The sequence below is a fragment of the Terrapene carolina genome, unplaced genomic scaffold, assembly GCF_002925995.2.
Source record: "Terrapene carolina triunguis isolate 2854851 unplaced genomic scaffold, T_m_triunguis-2.0 Scaffold249, whole genome shotgun sequence".
Taxonomy (NCBI): Eukaryota; Metazoa; Chordata; order Testudines; family Emydidae; genus Terrapene; species Terrapene triunguis.
In genome coordinates this window covers 1197366-1215987 of record NW_020664600.1, presented here as the reverse complement: position 1 = coordinate 1215987, position 18622 = coordinate 1197366, and the positions used below count along the sequence as shown (strand labels likewise).

Genomic DNA, 18622 nt, shown 5'->3' with positions numbered 1-18622 from the left:
GAGGGGCACACTGCGGGTTTAGGGGAGGGAGCCGAACGCTGTGGGTGTAGGGAGGGAGCTGAACTCTGTGGGTGTAGGGAGGGAGCCGAATGCTATGGGTGTAGGGGAGGGAGCCGAACGCTGTGGGTGTGGGGAGGGAGGGGATGTTGTGGGTTTATGGAGGGAAGGGCACGCTGCGGGTGTAGGGAGGGAGGGGGACGCTGCGGGTTTATGGAGGGAAGGGCACACTGTGAATGTTTGGAGGGAGGGGGACGCTGCGGGTTTATGGAGGGAAGGGCACGCTGTGAGTGTCTGGGGGCAGAGGCACACTGCGGCTGAAAGGAGGGAGGGGCACGCTCAGGGTGTAGTGAGGGACATGCCGCAGTTGTGGTGGGAGGGGCACCGTGTGGAGGAGGGCAGCACAGAATTTGCCCCAGGATTTTGATTTTTCCCTTTCTCTTTTTTCCCTCTCTCCAGTTAAGCCAACGGCAACGATCGAGCCGGACCCCCTCTACCCCCGGGAGGGCGAGGAGCTGCGGCTGCAGTGTGAAGCCCAGGGCAATCCGATGTAAGCGCCAGCGCCTACCCCTCCCCAGCCCCTCTGGCTTCCGTCCTCTCCTGCAGGGCTGCCTGCACCCCTCAATGCTCTCTTCACCGGGCTGCAGCCTTGCTGCTTAGGCCTGCCCCAGGGGCGCTGCAGCTCCTTCCAGTTCAGTGGGATGCAGTCAGGCCTGTGTCACAGTCTGCAAGGGCCCCTGGGAAATTGAAGCAACTGTAATGAATTCCCAGCTGGGCTGACCCCTGAAGCCAGCACTTGCTGCTGCATGGGCGGTGCCAGCCCAGTGTGTGCCCCTCGGGGAAGTGCCCCTTGCCTTTCACTAACCCACCTCCTCTTAGCCCCCAGGAGTTCCTGTGGACGAAGGAGGGCAGCGATGTCCCCCTGAATCTAAACACCAACCGAGTCCTCACCCTCCCCTTCCTCAACAAGAGCGACAGCGGCACCTACATCTGCATGGCCACCAGCACCATGGGCAGTGTCGTAGTGAGGTACAACCTGGACATCAATGGTAAGCACTGGGCACCAGAGAGGGCGTGGGGCGCCTGCCTGCTGTCTCCTCCCCTCTCTGGGGACACGCACCAGAACCTCTCCTTGCACTCGGCTCCCCGGAGCCTCTGCGATACACTGCCAAATACAGTGGAGTTGTCCCTCTGTGGGGCTCGCCCCCCACTGCTGGAGCCATCTGATGTGTGCCCCTGGGTTTGTGCAGCACACCCCTTGCGCGGAGCTCTGGGTGTGTTGGGATCACCCCCTGCCGGGGAGTTCCAGCTGTGATGGGAACACCCCCTCCCAGGGAGCCCCAGGTGTGTTAGAAACACCCTATGCGGGGAGCTCCGGTCGTGTTGGGAACACCCCCTGCCGGGGAGCCCCAGGAGTCTTGGGAACACCCCCTGCTGGGGAGCCCCAGGTGTGTTGGGAACACCCCGTGCCGAGAAAGCCTGGGTGTGTTGGGAACACCCCTTGCCAGGGAGTTCTGTGTGTGTTGGGAACACCCGTTGCTGGGCAGCCCTGGGTGTGTTGGGAACACTCCCTACCGGGGAGCTCCAGTTGTGTTGGGAACACCCCCTGCCAGGGAGCCCCAGGTGTGTTAGAAACACCCTCTGCGGGGAGCTCCAGTCGTGTTGGAAACACCCCCTGCTGGGGAGCCCCAGGTGTCTTGGGAACACCCCCTGCTGGGGAGCCCCAGGTGTCTTGGGAACACCCTGTGCCGAGGAGCTCTGTGTGTGTTGTGAACACCCGTTGCTGGGGAGCCCTGGGTGTGTTGGGAACGCCCTCTGCCAGGGAGCTCCTGGTGTGTGGGAACGGCCCCTACCGGGGAGCCCAGAGTTTGTTGGGAACACCCCCTGCCAGGAGCACCGGGCACGTTGGGAACACCCCATGCTGGGGAGCCCCAGTGTGTTGGGAACACCCATTGCCGGGGAGCCCCGATGTGTTGGGAACGCCCCCTGCCGGGGAGCCCCAGTGTGTTGGGAACACCCATTGCCGGGGAGCCCCAGATGTGTTGGGAACACCCCCTGCCGGGGAGCTCTGTGTGTGTTGGGAACGTATGTTGGGTACGCCCCCTGATGATGCTCTTTGGAGGCACACTGGAGTGTCCCACGGAACGGGCCCTGCCCCAGCATGGACCCAGCCAACTGCAGATGCTGAGCCTCAGGGACATTGTCTCTGAGCTCCTGCAGCTGCTTCTTTGGCATGGGCTCCATGAAGCTGCTGCTGCCTCCTCCAACCTGTTCCTCTTTTCTTCCTTCTCTGATATTTCTCTGCTGCTCTGCCCTCCCTACTCCCATTCTCCCCCTGGGTCACTCCTCACCGCGCTCCTATGCTCACTCCTCCCTCCTTCTCTCCTGTTCATTTGCTCCCCTCCCTCCCCACTGGCTCCTCAGGCCCCCCGTGGCAGAGCAGAAGGGGAGCAGATTGTCTCTCCAGAGCCCTGCAGGAGCTGATGGGTGTTGCTTGGCCGGGGAGCCCATGCGCAGGAGGAGGAGAGCGCTGCTTGTGGGGAGCTGGAAGGGGAGCCACGCAGCCTGGGCTGGGTTCAGCCATTATCTGCTGCTGTAAGGACAAGAGATGAGGCTGAACTGGGGCAGGGAGGGGGGTGGGCTGCTCAGCTACCCGCCTGTGGATAGTGATATGGGAAGAGAGCAGCCAGCCACGTGGGTGCCTGTGCACCAGGGGTGAGCTGGAGCCCAGGTGTGGCACCAGGGCCTGTCAGCAATGGGGAGGAAATGCTGGCCCTGAACATCAGGGACTGCAATAGCTGGAAACACCCTGCTGGTCCCTTCTAGAGCATCCCCAGGGCAGAGCAGGACTGGCCCTGCAGGAAGTTTGGAGGTGTTTGTCCAGTCCCATGGGTCAGGGCTCCCACCCGTCCTCCAGCCAGATCCAGCTGCACACGTTCAGAAGGGCTTCCTGGACATTCAGATTGCTCCCCCCTTCCGGGATGGCAGCCCACTGCTCCGAGCTGCACCCTGTGCAGGATACTGAACTGAGTCTGCCCTCTCCCTTATTATCTGTTAACACCCTGCACATGTTGACAGGCTGAACTCCCCGGTATCCCGCCCTCTCCTCCCAGAACAGATGGGCCAGATTTGCCCATTACTTTGGGGCACGCTCATTTATTAGGGTTACTCTTCTGGGGGTGGGGTTCTGTATTTCTATCCATGTACTGCTTGTGTCACTTGTGTTCTCATACGGAGCTCTACTCCTCCCTTCTGCAAGTTCCCTCCCAGAGGAGCTCTCCTGCAGGCCCTAGGTTCTCCAGGGCCGGGTTCTTCCAGCCCTAGAATCAGACGAACACACACACACACACACACACACACATTAACAGAGCACATCTGAGAGGACCAGGTCAATCAGCACTCCCAAGCTGACCCCTTATGTCCCTGGACTCAGCAGGCTGGGTCGAGCAGCACTTCCAAGTTGTCACCCTCATAGGCCCTTGGATTCAGCAGGCTGGGTTGAGCAGCACCTCCAAGCTGTCACTCTCATATGCCATGCACACTGCACTGGAATAGAGCACGCCTGAGCAGGCTGGGTCGAGCAGCACTTTCAATCTGCCACCCTTATATGCCCCTGGACTCAGCAGACTGGGTCAAGCAGCACTTCCAAGCTGCCACACTCATATGTCCCAGGTTCAGCACGTCCCTATCCCCACTTTCACGTTACAATTGTTCTGGTCGTAACCCACTTGATGAGCAGACCCCACAGGATTTTTGGGTGCTGCAGGGATCTTTAGCTTAGGTATGAGGAGCGTTGCTGCAGAGAGAGAGAGAGAGAGAGAGAGGGAAGCAACCAGCTTAACCATTAAAGTTATTTATTGCCAGGTAATAACCATACAAGGGGAGCCAAACAAACAAAACAGTTATAATATTAAATCTAACTTAAATTTGATTACAAAAGTCAGGTTTAGAAAACTATAAGTGATCACAAAGTCAGGGTCAGAAGGCTTTACCTAGAGAGAGAGAGATGGGTTCTCACCACTCCGTGAAGCTTGAATCGATCGGGGTTACCTCGTGGTGGTGGTGGTAGCAGAGAGTCCAGAGTGCTGGAGACAGGCAGAGCCCCCAGCACAATCAGTCAGGAGAAGATGAAGTCCCAATGGAACTGATGCAGATGTTGGATCCAGGCATCAGAGCACTTACTTGAGCATGGGTAGAAGTTTTTGTAGGGAAACAACAATGGTTCAAGGGAGCACACTAGAATTTTTTGTGGGTAAACTGATGGCTCAGGGGAGTATACCAAAGTTGTTTTGTTCAGGCTAGACAATAGGAACTGCTCATTCCTGGCTATGGGTGGTGTTCCTTCGAAGGAGCTCACAATGCAATTAGGCAGCTTCAGTATTTTGGATACCAATAAAGGATTTATTACTAGAATTGGTCTGATAACTGCTGAGCTGGGTGTGTACAGGCGTGGGTTCGTTAACATCTGGAGCAGAGATCCCCCAGAGTTCAGTGTGGTTCTTGCCTTGGAATCTCTGTTCTCCATTCTGTATGCTAATGGGGATGCCTCCCTGTCCCATCCTTGATGCAAATGAGGCTAGGGGAGTTGCCTTAATCCTGTCACCCTTGTCCAGAGGGGTTTAGGTGTGTCTTCCACTGCCTTTTCATTGCTTGTTGTAAGCCAGTTTAGGGCCAGATGTTCAAAAAAGCCTGACTCCTCCCAGCTCCCACTGAGAACAAAGGAGGCTCAGCCCCCAGCCCCATGGAGAATAATGGGCTGCTGAGCACTTGGGAACTTCAGCTCTTCCTCTCTTCCCCTAACTGAGCCTTCCCAGCCCCAGATCATTTCTCTGAGCTGTCCAGAGCTGAACAGTGTCCCTGGCACAGCCTCTAGGGCAGGGGTAGGCAACCTATGGCACGCGTGCCGCCTTCGGCACATGAGCTGATTTTCAGTGGCACTCATACTGCCCGGATCCTGGCTACCGGTCCGGGGGGCTCTGCATTTTAATTTAATTTTAAATGAAGCTTCTTAAACATTTTAAAAACCTTATTTACTTTACATACAACAATAGTTTAGTTATATATTAAGACTTATAGAAAGAGACCTTCTAAAAATGTTAAAATGTATTACTGGCACGTGAAACCTTAAATTAGAGTGAATAAATGAAGACTCGGCCCACCACTTCTGAAAGGTTGCTGATCCCTGCTCTAGGGTATGATCCCTCTGTTCCTGCCCCAGTGCATTAGCAGCTCATGTCTAACCTGCTGTCCACGTCCTGCCAGCTGCCCCGGATTCTCTTCCTGTGGATATTCAGGCTGCTGTGGTTTTTTCACCTGCTGCACGTGCTGCATTTCCAAGACATCGCTGCTGCTATTCCCTGCCGATGTTTAATGAGTCCGTGTGCTCTGCACGTGGAACAGAGCCGTGTACCGTTCAAGGTTCTGATTCTGATCACTCTAATCTCCTGCTGCCTTGGGAGCCTTTCTGTGTCTCCACTGGTATTTGCAGCTCCTCCTAGTGGGGGTTGTTGGTGAATTTCATGGCTGTGCAGCCTGCTGCCAGACCAGCAGGGCCTGGCTTTCAAGAGCTCTCAGGGACACATCTTTGAAAGTGCTTGGTACAAAGCCAATCCCACCGTGACAGCCAGGGCTGGATTCTCAGGAGCTGAGCACCCAACATGCGTTCAGCACGCTTAGCTCTTTAGAAATGTGGCCCCGATTCTGTATACTGACTACTTCTGGAAATCTGCTTCTTTCTGTGACTTCCATCCATCCATCCCTGTAGTTCCCAGCACAGTTCTATCTCATGGTCCATTATTGTGAATTGGCTGGATTATTTTGGCAGTTCTTCCTCCAGTTTTCAGCAACTCCCGAGTCAATCTGAGTGACTGAGGTAAGCAGAGGTTCCGTGTGACAGGAAACCAAACTCCAGATACACGGCAGCTCCAGTACCATCTCCTCTTCTGCTGCCGACTGTGGAATTCTAGCCAAAAAACCAAAATCAAGTTTGTCTCTTCTCCTTCATTCTCAGTCAGCTCCCAGTGCTGCTTATTGCTCATCACGTCAGTATCCTCCATGCACAGGTTGAGGGAGCTTTCGCTTTAATAGTCCATCATTTTGCAAGGGGCAGAGGTCAGAGTGAACTGACAGTAACACCAGGATTGCTGTTGAACTTTTCTAAAAAAACTGGCACCAGCCCCCCGGAACCTTCCTAAATCCCCAGAACTTTTCTTTACTGCGCCGGCATGTAAGTCCATTAGCTCATCCCTGTGCCTCCCCGAGACTCACATTGTCCTGATATTAATACATCGCCCATTTGCCTGTCTTCACGTTTTTCATGGACTCTCTTGCTAGTTTTCTATCAGAAGCTTCCTCACCTCATTTGTCCCCATTCCTCGTCCATGTGTTGCTTGGTGCAGAGAGCTTTCTGACAAGTGCTCAGTGTCTCGGTCAGATTTCATTCCCTTTTGTACTGACTCATGTCCCTGCTGCACCCGCTCTCTTTGTCTTCTCCCCTGACATTTGTGGCAAAAGCCCCTCCTTCGCCCTTGGCAGAGTTAGCTCCTCCCTCGCCCTTCTTTTCTCCCTAGGAGCCTTATTGGATTCTGGTGGCTTTTGATGGTTGCTTGCTTTCCACTCCCTCCATTTCCAAAGCAAGTGACTTCCCCGCTCTGAAGCCTACTGGCCATGTCTTGTTCCTTCTCCAAAGAATCGGAATCTCGGAGAGCTCCTCAGTAACCACCACTCTGTGTGCACTCTGATGTGCTCTTCCATTGGACTGTGCTTGCTAGATTTCTGGATTCCCCAAATGTGCATTTCCACACTGAATGCCCCTGCTTTGCGGCGTGTGGTGAGCCCCTTATGCTGGGTTCCGGCAGGCCAGGGTTACAGGTCCCAGGCCTCCCTTTTGTTCTGTCTCAGTCAATTCCTTCAATGGATTCTCCAGTATCCAGGTCATTCAAGTCCTAGGAATGTGGACTGGTGCCTGGCTGGCTGAATCCTCTCCCAGAAGAGACCAGGACAGGTAGCCTCCCATGAGCAGAGCTCCCAATGGTTTTGAGTTCCCCGGGTGCTGGAGGTTGTCCCTGTTTGAGTCTCATCAGCTCAGCAGAGCAATCCCCTCCCTCGTTGTTATCGAAATGCAGATCACAGGGACTTCAGACCTGGTTCAGGCCCAGCTGCCAGCACCTTGTACCTCCTTTACACGACAGCGAGTCCCACTCACAATGGGCACTCACAACTCACAGGCTCTGGTTTTGCCCCTTCCAATCTCCCTCTTTGGCCCCCGCACTCAGATCCCAAACACACATTTGCCAGGGCCTTGCACTGCCTAGCGTCCTCACTGTGGGGAGGGATAGCTCAGTGGTTTGAGTATTTGGCCTGCTAAACCCAGGGTTGTGAGTTCAATCCTTGAGGGGGCCACTTAGGGATCTGGTGCAAAATCAGTACTTGGTCCTGCTAGTGAAGGTAGGGGGTTGGACTCAATGACCCAAGGTTCCTTCCGGTTCTAGGAGATAGGATATCTCCATTAATTTAATTTAGATAGAATGAATGAGCCAAAGATGTTAACATCACTGAGTCACTGTCTGACACCAACACTGCTAAACAAGGTCCTGGGGGTTAGTATCCACAGACCTCAGCCTGCTTTGTCCCTGGGCAAATACACCATTAAACATCCCTTTAGCCTTCTATTAACATACTGAAAAGAAGGGAAACAGTTGAAACCTTTGCCATGTAAAATGTGAAGTCAAGCTGGCATTGTAACAGCATCCCTAGATCCCTTTCCCTTCAGCTGGACAGTTTTTAGAATGAACAACCCCCCACCCCTATGTTGTTTGACAGTCTCTTAGACCAGGGTTTCTCAGCCCGTGGGTCAGGACCCAAAACTGGGTCGCCAGAATGTTTCAAAGGGTTGAGTAGCAGCTCGTTTGTGTCCCTTGGGGCTGGCTGGGCTCACCTCCCTGCTCCAGGCACTGCAACCTCTGGGTCTCAGCATCACTCAGGTTTGGCCCAGCCATCATAGTGACAGGAGTCCGGGGAGGCCAAATTTGAGTGAGAGGCACTGCAACCCCAAGAGCCAGGTCACAACTTCACTCACGCAAATTTGGTCTAGACAGGGGGGCGGGGCCGAACCTGAGTGACGCTGCAACCCCAGAGGTTGCAATGCCCAGAGCAGAGAGCCAAGCCCAGCCAGCCCCACAGCACAGGAGCTGCAGGAGCCGCCACTGTGGGGTGAGTGCCGGGCAGGACCCAACCCTCTTGGGAGGGGAGGCAGGATCCAACTGAAACCACCCCATGGCCGAGGGTTACCATATTTCAAGTTCCGAAATAGAGGACACTGCCAGGGGGAGGGGGAGTTGAAGAGCAGGTATAGTTTCTATGGCAGTACCATCCCATCCCACCCTTACTTCTGCCCTGCCAGCAGCCGCTGCTCTCCAGAAGGCAAGGAAGAAGGACGAGCAAGGAAAAATCACAGACATTTGTTCGTGTTTCAAAAGTCCACCCAGACGGAGGTCGGCGGACCAGAACAGAGGTCATGTCCGGGAAAACCCAGACATATGGTAACCCTACCAAAGCCTCTGCCCCCAGACTATTTACTGGATTGCAGCAGGCCATAAACATTTGCAAACGGATCCGGAGCCCAAAAGAGTTCAGAACCACTGACTTAGGTGGTATCAAAGATGGCGGTAACGGTCATCCCAGGTGGTGATTGGGATTCAGCTGGAGCCAGTGGGGTGGCCATGTCATCTGGGTCCCTTGTGCTAGCCCGGTGTGGTCAGGACACCTCTTGGGATCAGGATCTGCCCTGGAGTCCCAGGAAGCCCTGGGCATGACAGCCATGATGGTGAAGCTCACTCCAGGAGCCTCTGTCCTTCCTGTCTGTTCTTATTTTTGTTCTTTTCTTCCCGACAAAATCTCGTTCTTATAAGGACCGAAAAAGGGAGCGATGGGTGGAATAGCTCCTCCCCTCATTATTTTGTCCCCCAATTAGGTCTCATTTCTGACATACCAATTTTGGCTCATTCACTTCCTGCTCCACATCTCCTGTTTTTAACCGTGTAATTTCAACACAGTCCTTGACTTATATCAGCTTGGCCTTTTTGTCTGGACTAATTCAGCTATTCTGTCTCCCCTTGTACCTTTCCCCATCAGCGTGAGTCATTATAGGATATTGTAACAACTTATGAACTTCTACAGCCATTTCACAGTTGAGCTCACAATTTGGGTCAATATGTAGGCCCAGTTGTTACAACACCACGCCGCATAGCGATCCAGAGGCAACCCCACATCCACTTCCTGAGCTCCTGCCTGAGGGGACACTCCTGCGTTACACTGAGAGCCGGACAAGGGCATGCCTGGAAAGCTGCAGTGAAATGCCAAAGAGATGCCTGGAAAATGCTGCATTGGGCTGCTAGGCAGGAACTCATCACAGACACACGCTGAGAGCTACCAGAACTCATAACACCCAGGGCTCCTAAGCAGGAGCTAACCGGACTATACTGCCTGAAGGGCACAGAGCCAGGATGGAGGGAGGCAAGGAGGGGCTTATGGGCAGGGGCATGTGGAGGTCATCTGAGGCTGATTAAGGGCACTAGAGGGGCAGGTGGAGGCCATGGATCCAGACGTGGAGCTCGACTTTCCAATGGTCGTAGCCAGAGCCGGCTGGGGCAGTGAGAGGAAGTGGAGGGGCACAGGGAAGAGGAAAAGGCCCCGGACGGTGAGAGGAAGCAGAGGGGCACGGGGAAGAGGAAAAGGCCCCGGTGGTGAGGGGAAGAGGAAAAGGCCCCAGGTGGCAAGGGGAAGCGGAGAGGCACGGGGAGGAGGAAAAGGCCCCTGGTGACGAGGGGAAGTAGAGGGGCATAGTGAAGAGGAAAAGGCCAGTCCATGTGGATGGCAAAGGAGATCAAGGGTGGGTAAGGAGTCTTGATGTGGAATTGGCAGTGAATGTGACAGCCACAGAGCGGCAGATGGCAGGGGCTGCCTCGGCTCCCCTGGGAAGGCAAGAGGGAGAAGATGTCAAATAAGAAGAGGCTGAGGCTGGGAGGAGCCTGTAAGGAAGGAGGGGTGGAGCTAAGCAAAGGCCAAGCGTCACTGAGACACACACCCATATTGGGTCTCTGCTATACATTGTATAGCTCCCAGCATCAGGGCCCTCTGTTGGGAAAAGCTCGAATCTGAATCTGAACCTGTGACAGCAGGGGCTGTGGGTTGGGATTGAGGGGCACTGGCAGAGCAGTGGGGGAGCCAGAGCTGGGATAGCAGAGGGCTGTGGGGGATGGGAGCCCAGGCCTGGGATAGCCGGGGGCTGCAGGTCGGGATTGAGAGGCACCAGCCGAGCTGGGGGGAATGGGAGCCCAGGGCTGGGCTATCGGGCTGTGGCTGTGGATTGGGAGTGAGGGTCACCGGCAGAGCTGTGAAAGGGGGAACTCAGGGCTGGGATAGCCGGGGGCTGCAGGCCAGTATTGAGGGGCATTGGCAGAGCTGTGTGCGGAGGGCCCATGGCTGGGATAGCAGGGAGCTGCAGGTCAGGACTGGGGGGCACTGGCAGAGCTGAGTACAGAGGTCTGGGCATTAGGAGGGAGTTGACAGAGACCTCCAGACATCATTTCCATCTTGGAGTCTCTCACACCATTGCTGTCATCTCTCTGGGTTGATTTGTTTCCCTTTTTTTTGTTGTTGTCCTCCCCAGATTTTTCCCAGCTCCCCACCCCACATGTTCACTCCACTCCAGCCCCTTCGTCAGGCCCTTCCCAGTTCACCACTCATGTTACCATGGCTACTGCTTCATCCTTCACTCCAGTCGCTGTCCAAGGTACTGTAAGCTCCTTTTCTATTTCTTTATGGATTCCCTGCTCCCGTGCCCAGTGGGGAGCGCTGCAGGACATAGGAAGAGAATGGCTGCCAAGCCCAGAGGGACAAGGGCTGTGGCTCCAGTGGAGGAATTACTGCCAGCCCCTGGCTAGTACAGTCGGGATTGTTCCTAGCACCTGGCTTCTTCGTTGGAATGTCCAGGTTCTGCAGCCGCCTTGCCAGTTCACACTGCAAAGCCAGAACCCATAGGAGTAAAAGGTCCCATACTGTGGCAAGTAGGATTGTGGTAGCAGAAGAGGCCAGTGGCCCATCTAGTGTGACAGCCCACCTCCCTGTTGGCCCTTCTAGCCCAATACTGCTCCTGCCCATGGTAACACACACCACTGGTCTCTCGCTCTGGGTACTGTCTCTGCTGGAACCATTGCCAGAGGCTTCGAAGATTGTGGAAAACCCCCATATGCACCTTCTGGTCCCAGATGGGGAACTACCTATCTCTCCCCTAACACATGAGCCCTTAACATGTGTATGGTAGCGAGTGCTATTGCTTTCAGGCAGTGACATGTGTAATCAATGTACTAACAGTACTAAGCTATTTGCTATAATGCGGTCTTGTGGCAGGAAGTTCTATAGGTTAATCACACATTGCAGAAAGTGCCTTTTGTCTGTCTGAAGTGATGCCTTTTCATTTTGAATGCCTCTTGTTCTTGTGTTAAGGGGCTGGATGGCTCAGAGCTCTACTGGCTCCCTGCCCCGTTCCTCTATTTATATCCCTCTGCCGTCCTCTCTTTTATTCTTCTCCATTCCAAACTCTCCCCCTTCAGATGCCCCCTCCGTCTCTAAGCATTTCTGTGACCCTTCCCTGGACCTTCCAATTCCTGAGCCAACACTTTTGGGATAAAGCAACTAAAACTGAATGAAAATTTGCCCCTGCATGCCCAGCGCAGCTCGCAGACCCTGTTCCCCCGACAGGCACAGACTCCTGACACTGCCCCTGCTCCCAGATGTGAACACCAGACATCCTCCTCCTCTCCAGATGCAGACACGAGAAACACCATCACCCTCGGCACAGACATGAGACCCCGTTCTCCCCCCACCCCAAGCACAGACACATGAAACACTGTCATCCACAGGCACAAGGCATTGTCCCCATCCCCCCAGCATGGACACAAGACACCATCACCCCCAGCACAGCCATGAGACACTTCCTCCCCCCAAGCACAGATACGAGACACCATCCCCCCAGCATGTACATGAGACACCGTCATCCCCAGCATGGACACAAGATCCCGTTTGCACGGACATGAGACACCATCCTCCCCCGCCCTTGTGAGGCAGATGTGTAACCTTGGTGTGGGGTTGGGGCACTGTGACAAGGGGCCTGGAGGGTGCTCTGTTGTGCCAAATGGCCAAGGTGGGGCCTGGCAGGAGGTGCTCTAGGGGCACTGCCCCCCAGTCAAAGCCTGAGGTTTCCCTCTAAGTCGTGAGCACCCTGCATTCCAAGCTGCTGTCCCCTTCAGCCCTGTTCTGCCTTTGCTGACAAGAGACAGGATGGTTTGAACAGAGGGGCCAGAATGAACTAGGCCAATGTCAACTGCTCCGAGTGTAGTCACCCACCTGCCATGGCAGCTTCCAAGGCAAAGCACTCCTGACAGCCAGAGGAGCCAATTGCACAGGCTGTGCTGTTTCAGAGGCAGAGGAGACTGGCAGAGCAGGGTCTGTGGTAGCAATGGAGATAGAGCCCCTGTGCATGCCACGGGCAGAGCCAGAGCTGCGGGTTGGGATTGAGGGGGCATCACAGAGCTGGGCAGGAGCCCAAGACTGGAATAGCTGGGGCTCTGCAGGGTAGGAGGGAGGGGCATGAGCATGTCGGGGAGAGTCGCTCACTCTGTGGCCAGTGCTAGTTGTTACTCGCTTTCAGGAGTGCTCATTGTACTTGAGACCAGGGCATGGGTTGGCAGGGGAAGGAGAGGAGAGGGGACAGGGTGGGTAGGGATGGGGTGGGGTGAGGCAGGATGGAGATAGGAGATGGGTGGGCAGAGGAGAGGAGAGGGCAAGGATGGGGTGGGGAGGGAGGGAATGGACAGGGACTGGGGTGGGCTTTCACCTCTTGCCCAGTCCCAGCTCTCCAGGCCCTTTGACCCGCTCTGGCCTCTCTCTCTCCACTCCCCTCCTCTCCCAGTTTCCTCCTCTTCTGTCTGCATCCAGCCCCACCACACTGGGGCAAGAGCTTTCTCAATTGCAGCTCCACTGTGCATCCATCGCATTTCCCATCTCTGCTGGCAGCTCATCTCTGCCTCCATTGCATTTCCCATCTCCACTGCAGCCCCTCTCTGCCTCCATCGCATTTCCCTTCTCCACCGCAGCCCTTCTCCACATCCATCACATTTCCCATCTCCCCTGGCAGCTCCTCTCTGCCTCCATCATATTTCCCATCTCTGCTGGCAGCACCTCTCCTCTCTCTGCCTCTGCACTTCTCTCTCCCACTGGTAATATTTCACTCCCAGCTTTTAGGACCTGGCAGCTGGTGGGAAGGACACGGCCATAGGGAAAGCTGTGCTGTGCTGGAATGTGCCCTTAGCACCTCGAGGTTCCATGTAGGGGCACATGGAGCCAGGCCAAGCTCACACATTGCGACCCCCCAGTTCTGGCACTGAGAGAGTCTCTGTACCACACAGGACTTCAGCAGGGCCTGTAATCACCTCTGTCTCTCTCTCTCTCTCCCCCGCACTGCCACATGGATAGACGCCAGCCCGATGTCTTCCTCCTCTGGCACATACCATGCTGTGGTTGGTGGAGTGGTCGCAGTCATCGTCTTTCTGCTGCTCAGCCTGCTCATCGTCCTGGCACACTACCTAATCAGGCACAAAGGTAAGGCCTGGCCACTGCCTACAGCTCAGCTCACAGGCTGGCCTCTCAGAGATAGGAGGGAGAAGGCAGCCAAGTCTCTCTTGCCAATGGCCCTTGGTCTATTCCTGATTGCTCCCTGTTTACTGCTCTCCGTCCCCTGCTCTTCCAGAGCCTCCTGGGGCTTAGCACTGCCATGCGAAGCACAAGCGTTTTGCTTTCATGGCCCGGGTGCTGCAGGGGCATGCTGGGCATGGAGCATGAGGAGCTAGAGTTCCAGCCCTGGGGGAAGGAATCTCCTATTGCCCCGCAGCACCCCCTGCCTGCTGAACTCAGAGGAGTAGCGCATTACCTGGCACAGGGAGCGGAGACCTGACTGATGTGCTGAGAAACCTCAGCAGCTAAAAGCAGATCAAATTAAATCTGCACAGCACCGCATGGGGATCCCTGGTGGGTCATTCTCCCTCCCTTGGGGCTGGCAGCTTGAGCGTTTCTCCCACTGACCCCCAAGAGCAGGAGCAAGTCCCACAAGACTCTTGTAACCAATCAGCTTCCGCCTGCCTGAGCCAGGGATAGGGAAGGCTCCCAAATCGCATCCCTCCCTTCTCCGTCACTTTCCCATCACCTCTCTCTCACGCCCTGTCTCTCTAGTATCAGCATGTCATCGTTTTCTGTTCATTTCTCGAGCACTCATCCACCTAAATATCCTGCATCACATTCAGTCTATTCCTGGACTCCTAGACACTCATCCTCCCCTCTCTGACCATCTGCAGAGATTTTTCATTGGCCATATATTATCCATCCATCCATCCATCTGTCCACCTCTACACCATCCATCTACCATCCACCCCGCTCCAACCAGGCTATTCACCCGTCCCTTGACTTTTCATCTGTCCAGCAGATATCTGTATAAAACACAGAGGGATGGTCAGTCGTGCTGGAACCTGTGATGTTCATCATATTCATAAATGAGCTGGAAAAGGAGGTGAACAGGGAGGTGGCAAAATTTGCAGATGATACAAAATTACTCAAAATAGTTAAGTCCAAAGCTGACATCGAAGAGTTACAAAGCGAACTTACTAAACTGGGTGACTGGGCAACAAAATGGCAGATGACATTCAGTGTTGATAAGTGTGAAGTAATGCACATTGGAAAACATAATTCAAATTATTCATACAAAATGATGGGGTCTACATTAGCTGTTACCACTCAAGAAAGAGATCTTGGCGTCATTATGGATAGTTTTCTGAAAACATCCACTCAATGTGCAGCGGCAGCCAAAAAAGCTCACATATTGTTAGGAACCATTAGGAAAGAGATAGTTAATAAAACATAAAATATCATGTCACTATATAAATCCATGTTAAACCCACACCTTGAATACTGCATGCAGTTCTGGTCACCCTATCTCAAAAAAAAATGAGAATTGGAAAAATTACAAAGATCAACAAAAATGATTTAGGGGTATTAGGAGAGATTAAAAAGACTGGGACTGTTCATCTTAGGAGAGATATGATAGAGGTCTATAAATAATGACTGGTGTGGAGAAAGTGAATAGGGAAGTATTATTTACCCCTTCACATAACACAAGAACTAGGGTCACCCAATGAAATTAATAGGCAGCAGGTTTAAAACAAACAGAAGAAAGTACCTCTTCACACAATGCACAGTCAACCTGTGGAACTCATTGCCAGGGGATGTTGTGAAGGCCAAAAGTATAACTGGGTTCAAAAAAGAGCTAGATACATTCATGGAGGATAGGTCCATCGCTGGCTCTTAGCCAAGATGGACAGGGATGCAACCCCCTGCTCTGGGTGTCCCTGAGCCTCTGACAGAAGCCAGGACTGGATGACCAGGGATGGGTCACTCAATAATTATCCTGATCTATTCATTCCCTCTGAAGCTTCTGGCACCAGCCACTGTTGGAAGACAGGATACTGGGCTAGCTGGACTGGTCTGACCCAGTATGGCTGTTATGTGCTTATGACACCAGGCCAGCTTCAGAGATGATGTGTAAGTTGGAAACAGCCACCCCCTCAGCTCCTTTGGAGCTAGGTGCACCTCCAGCTAATGTAAGGGAGTCGGAGTTGGTACGACTTACATACTGAGGAGCCAGGTGTTTGAAGTTCATGTGGGGTGGAGGCTTCTTTGCTTTCCGCTGTCCTACACCCTCTGGGTAGGTGCTCTCCTGGCCCCTCCGGCTGTCACCTCACCCTTGGCTGTCATTATTTGTGTGGCTGTAGCTCCCAGAGCCCCAAGCAGCTGGGGCGGTGATGGGCTGGGTGCTGCACAGACCCAGAGGCAGCCATGGTCCCTGCCCTGAAGGTCCCACACCCTGCTCAACTCGTGGCTGATGAGTGAGGTTGCTTCAGCCTGGAGGGTGCTGGCAGGAGTAAGGTGCCCACTGAGGGGCTGGGAGTTGGTGGACATTACACGGGCTCAGACTTGCCTCTTGATCTAGCCCCCGGGGCTCCAGGCTGCACCTGGCCGCGGTGCTCTCAGCACAGGCGCCGTGAGTACAGCTGGCCGGGAATGATTTTCCAATGCCCTCTTTGCAAAATTGAGGTTTTGGGTGGGAAAATTGAAATGCCAGTAACCTGGCCACCCACCTGCAGGACAGGTGAGATTGACAAGAGCCAGTTCCAGGCAGTTCCCGGCCAGCTGCAAACCTCCGGTTTGGTTCTCCCACAGCAGAATTGTTTCCATTTCTGCCCAAGCAAAATGTCAAGGTTTCTGCTTCCCAGGTCACACCCAGGGGAAATATTTTCTGAAACCTCAACATTTTCAGCAGGATGGAAATTCCATTTTCCGGCCAGCTCCAGCTGTGAGCTCCAGCCCGGAATCCCCTTTGAGCCCTGCCTGCCACACGGTCCCTCTCTCGGGTGGTGCAGAGAGAGCCCAAGAGCCACCTAAACCACTAGGCACATGATGAATGAGAGCCCTCTCCCTGCCCAGGTACCTACCTGACTCATGAGGCCAAGGGATCAGACGATGCCCCGGATGCTGACACTGCCATCATCAATGCGGAGGGAGGCCAGGCCAGCGGCGATGACAAAAAGGAATATTTCATCTAGGGGTGCAGAGTGGAGAAAAGAGAATTGGAGCCAACAAACCCAGATGGAAATGGAAACCGGACCACAAACCCCACTCAACCCAACAGATTTTCTCTCGTGCCCTGGATGGATGGACGAACAGAGGGATGGCGGGACAGAGACCAGAGAGTGACCGGCTTGACTCATGATGCTTCTTCTCGAACTTGTATAAAACGTTATTACTAAAAACATTGAAAGCCCCACCCCCGTTCGCTTGCTTGTACCTTCATACCCGCGACCGACACTCGCACTAAACACACAGACAAGCCAGTGAGTGAGTGACACTTTCCTTCTTTCCTTTGGCCCCTTTGCTTTGGTTTTGTGGATGCTCTTTGCTTTGGTTCCTTGGGTTGGAGTGTCGGGGTGGGGTCAATGTCGCTCTTTCCGTTGCTTCTCTCCATTTTTGGTTCCTTTTACGTCCAAGGATAAAATCAGCCCTCATGGTGGCTGCCTGCTGCCATGGGCCTGGGCAGCCTGGGATGCTCTTTCTGTTGCTTATGTTTCCCATCCGAGAACCGGGGCCACGATTCCATTGTGTTCCCCCGTCCTTGGCTCCTGCATGGTGCTCTGAGCCAGACCCATGGGAATGACCCTGGGCTGAGGATGGGTGGCGGTGACGTGGGGTCTTTCTCTGCCCCACAGCAGCAAACAAGCCATGAGAGCCCAGGGGAATGTCCAGTGAGAGCGAGGAGACGGGGGAGCCACCCAGCCCGGCTCCTCTCCAGAGGGATGTGCCCTCCCCACAGCAAGATGGGGAGGGAGGCAGTGTCACTGCCTCAGAGAGCCTGGCACACCCAGCCCTGCACTGATTTTATCCTTGGAGGTTGTGTCTGACAATGTTCATTTGGGAGGAGAACTGTCCTGTGTGATACATGTACAAAGGGGAGCCAGCTGCCAGGGTGGGAGCCGCTCATAGGCTCCAGTCCCCACTGATGCCCAAGGAGAGAGATTCAAATGCTACAAGGTGACTGGCAGTGCTCGTGCATGGTTCCAAGAAAGGCTGTAAAGTGTCAGATTGGAGCCTTGACAATAACCCATCTGGTGAGATGCTCAGTGCAAGGAAACCATCCTTGTGTATCTTCCCTGTGCCAGGGAGTGATGAGCAGAGCGAGGCCCTGGCAAGCTAGGTGACAGGGGTGAGAGTGTCCTGGGCCTCCGTGCTGCTGTCATGCCTTTCCTGCTCTCTGACCAGTCGACCTGCCCCAGCGCCAAGGCCCGGGGAGCATTTGGAGATAGAAACCTTGCTATGATCACAGGTGACTTGGCCAAGGGGCATCTTTCTTCTAGGCCACAAATAGCTGAGCAACCTCATTCCCACAAACCAACCACCCAGAATCTGAACCATTACAGCTCATAACCTGAGCGGCTGCCCCAGACAGGGTGCTGGCAACCTCAGCTAGGGCCAGGGGAGGGAATGAGCTTCGTGGCAGACTGCCCTGGATCCAGCTCAGCGGCCTGGGAAGTGTGCTCGGGCTGAGCTGCACGTGGTCGGGGACAGAGCGAAGTTTGCTCATCAGACCTTTCAGCTTTGGGAACCGTAAATTCAGTCAGGGAGCCCCCTCCCCAGGCAAGAGCCTGAGAGCAGCGTCTCAAGCCACAGGGCTGTTACCTGTCGCCCACTCTCCAGAGCCATAGCCCTGCTCCCTCCGGAGCCCGCATGGCCCTCACCTGCTGTCGCCCCCTTCGAAGAGCACACATCATTCCCCTCTGAAGAGCCCCAAGCCTAGCCCTTGAGATGGGCTCAGCCAGACAGCCTGGGAAGTGGGTGAGGGGCTCAGCTAGAGCCGCCAGACTCGGGGGGGCTTAGCTATTACAGCCATGCTGGGGGTTCCTCTGATTCTCCTCTGGGGTGTTCACTGTTATCAACGCCTCTCCTGAGATCTGGTGTTTTTCTCAAA

General features: G+C 54.5%; 1 protein-coding gene across 3 annotated transcripts in view; it reads left to right on the top strand.

Moving 5' to 3' along the window:
* The window catches only part of CADM3 (cell adhesion molecule 3), a 111555-nt gene extending 94033 nt beyond the window's left edge, over positions 1 to 17522 (top strand). For 2 of the 3 annotated variants that reach the window (XM_026657605.2, XM_026657604.2), the window contains 5 exons: positions 457 to 547; positions 877 to 1046; positions 10667 to 10789; positions 13531 to 13656; positions 16588 to 17522. In XM_026657605.2, coding sequence (XP_026513390.1) covers positions 457 to 547; positions 877 to 1046; positions 10667 to 10789; positions 13531 to 13656; positions 16588 to 16706 — 629 coding nt within the window. In that variant the 3' untranslated portion in view covers positions 16707 to 17522. The remainder of the gene's footprint in view (positions 1 to 456; positions 548 to 876; positions 1047 to 10666; positions 10790 to 13530; positions 13657 to 16587) is intronic. The other variant, XM_026657606.2, reaches the window with a different exon arrangement.
* Positions 17523 to 18622: the final 1100 nt, after the last annotated feature.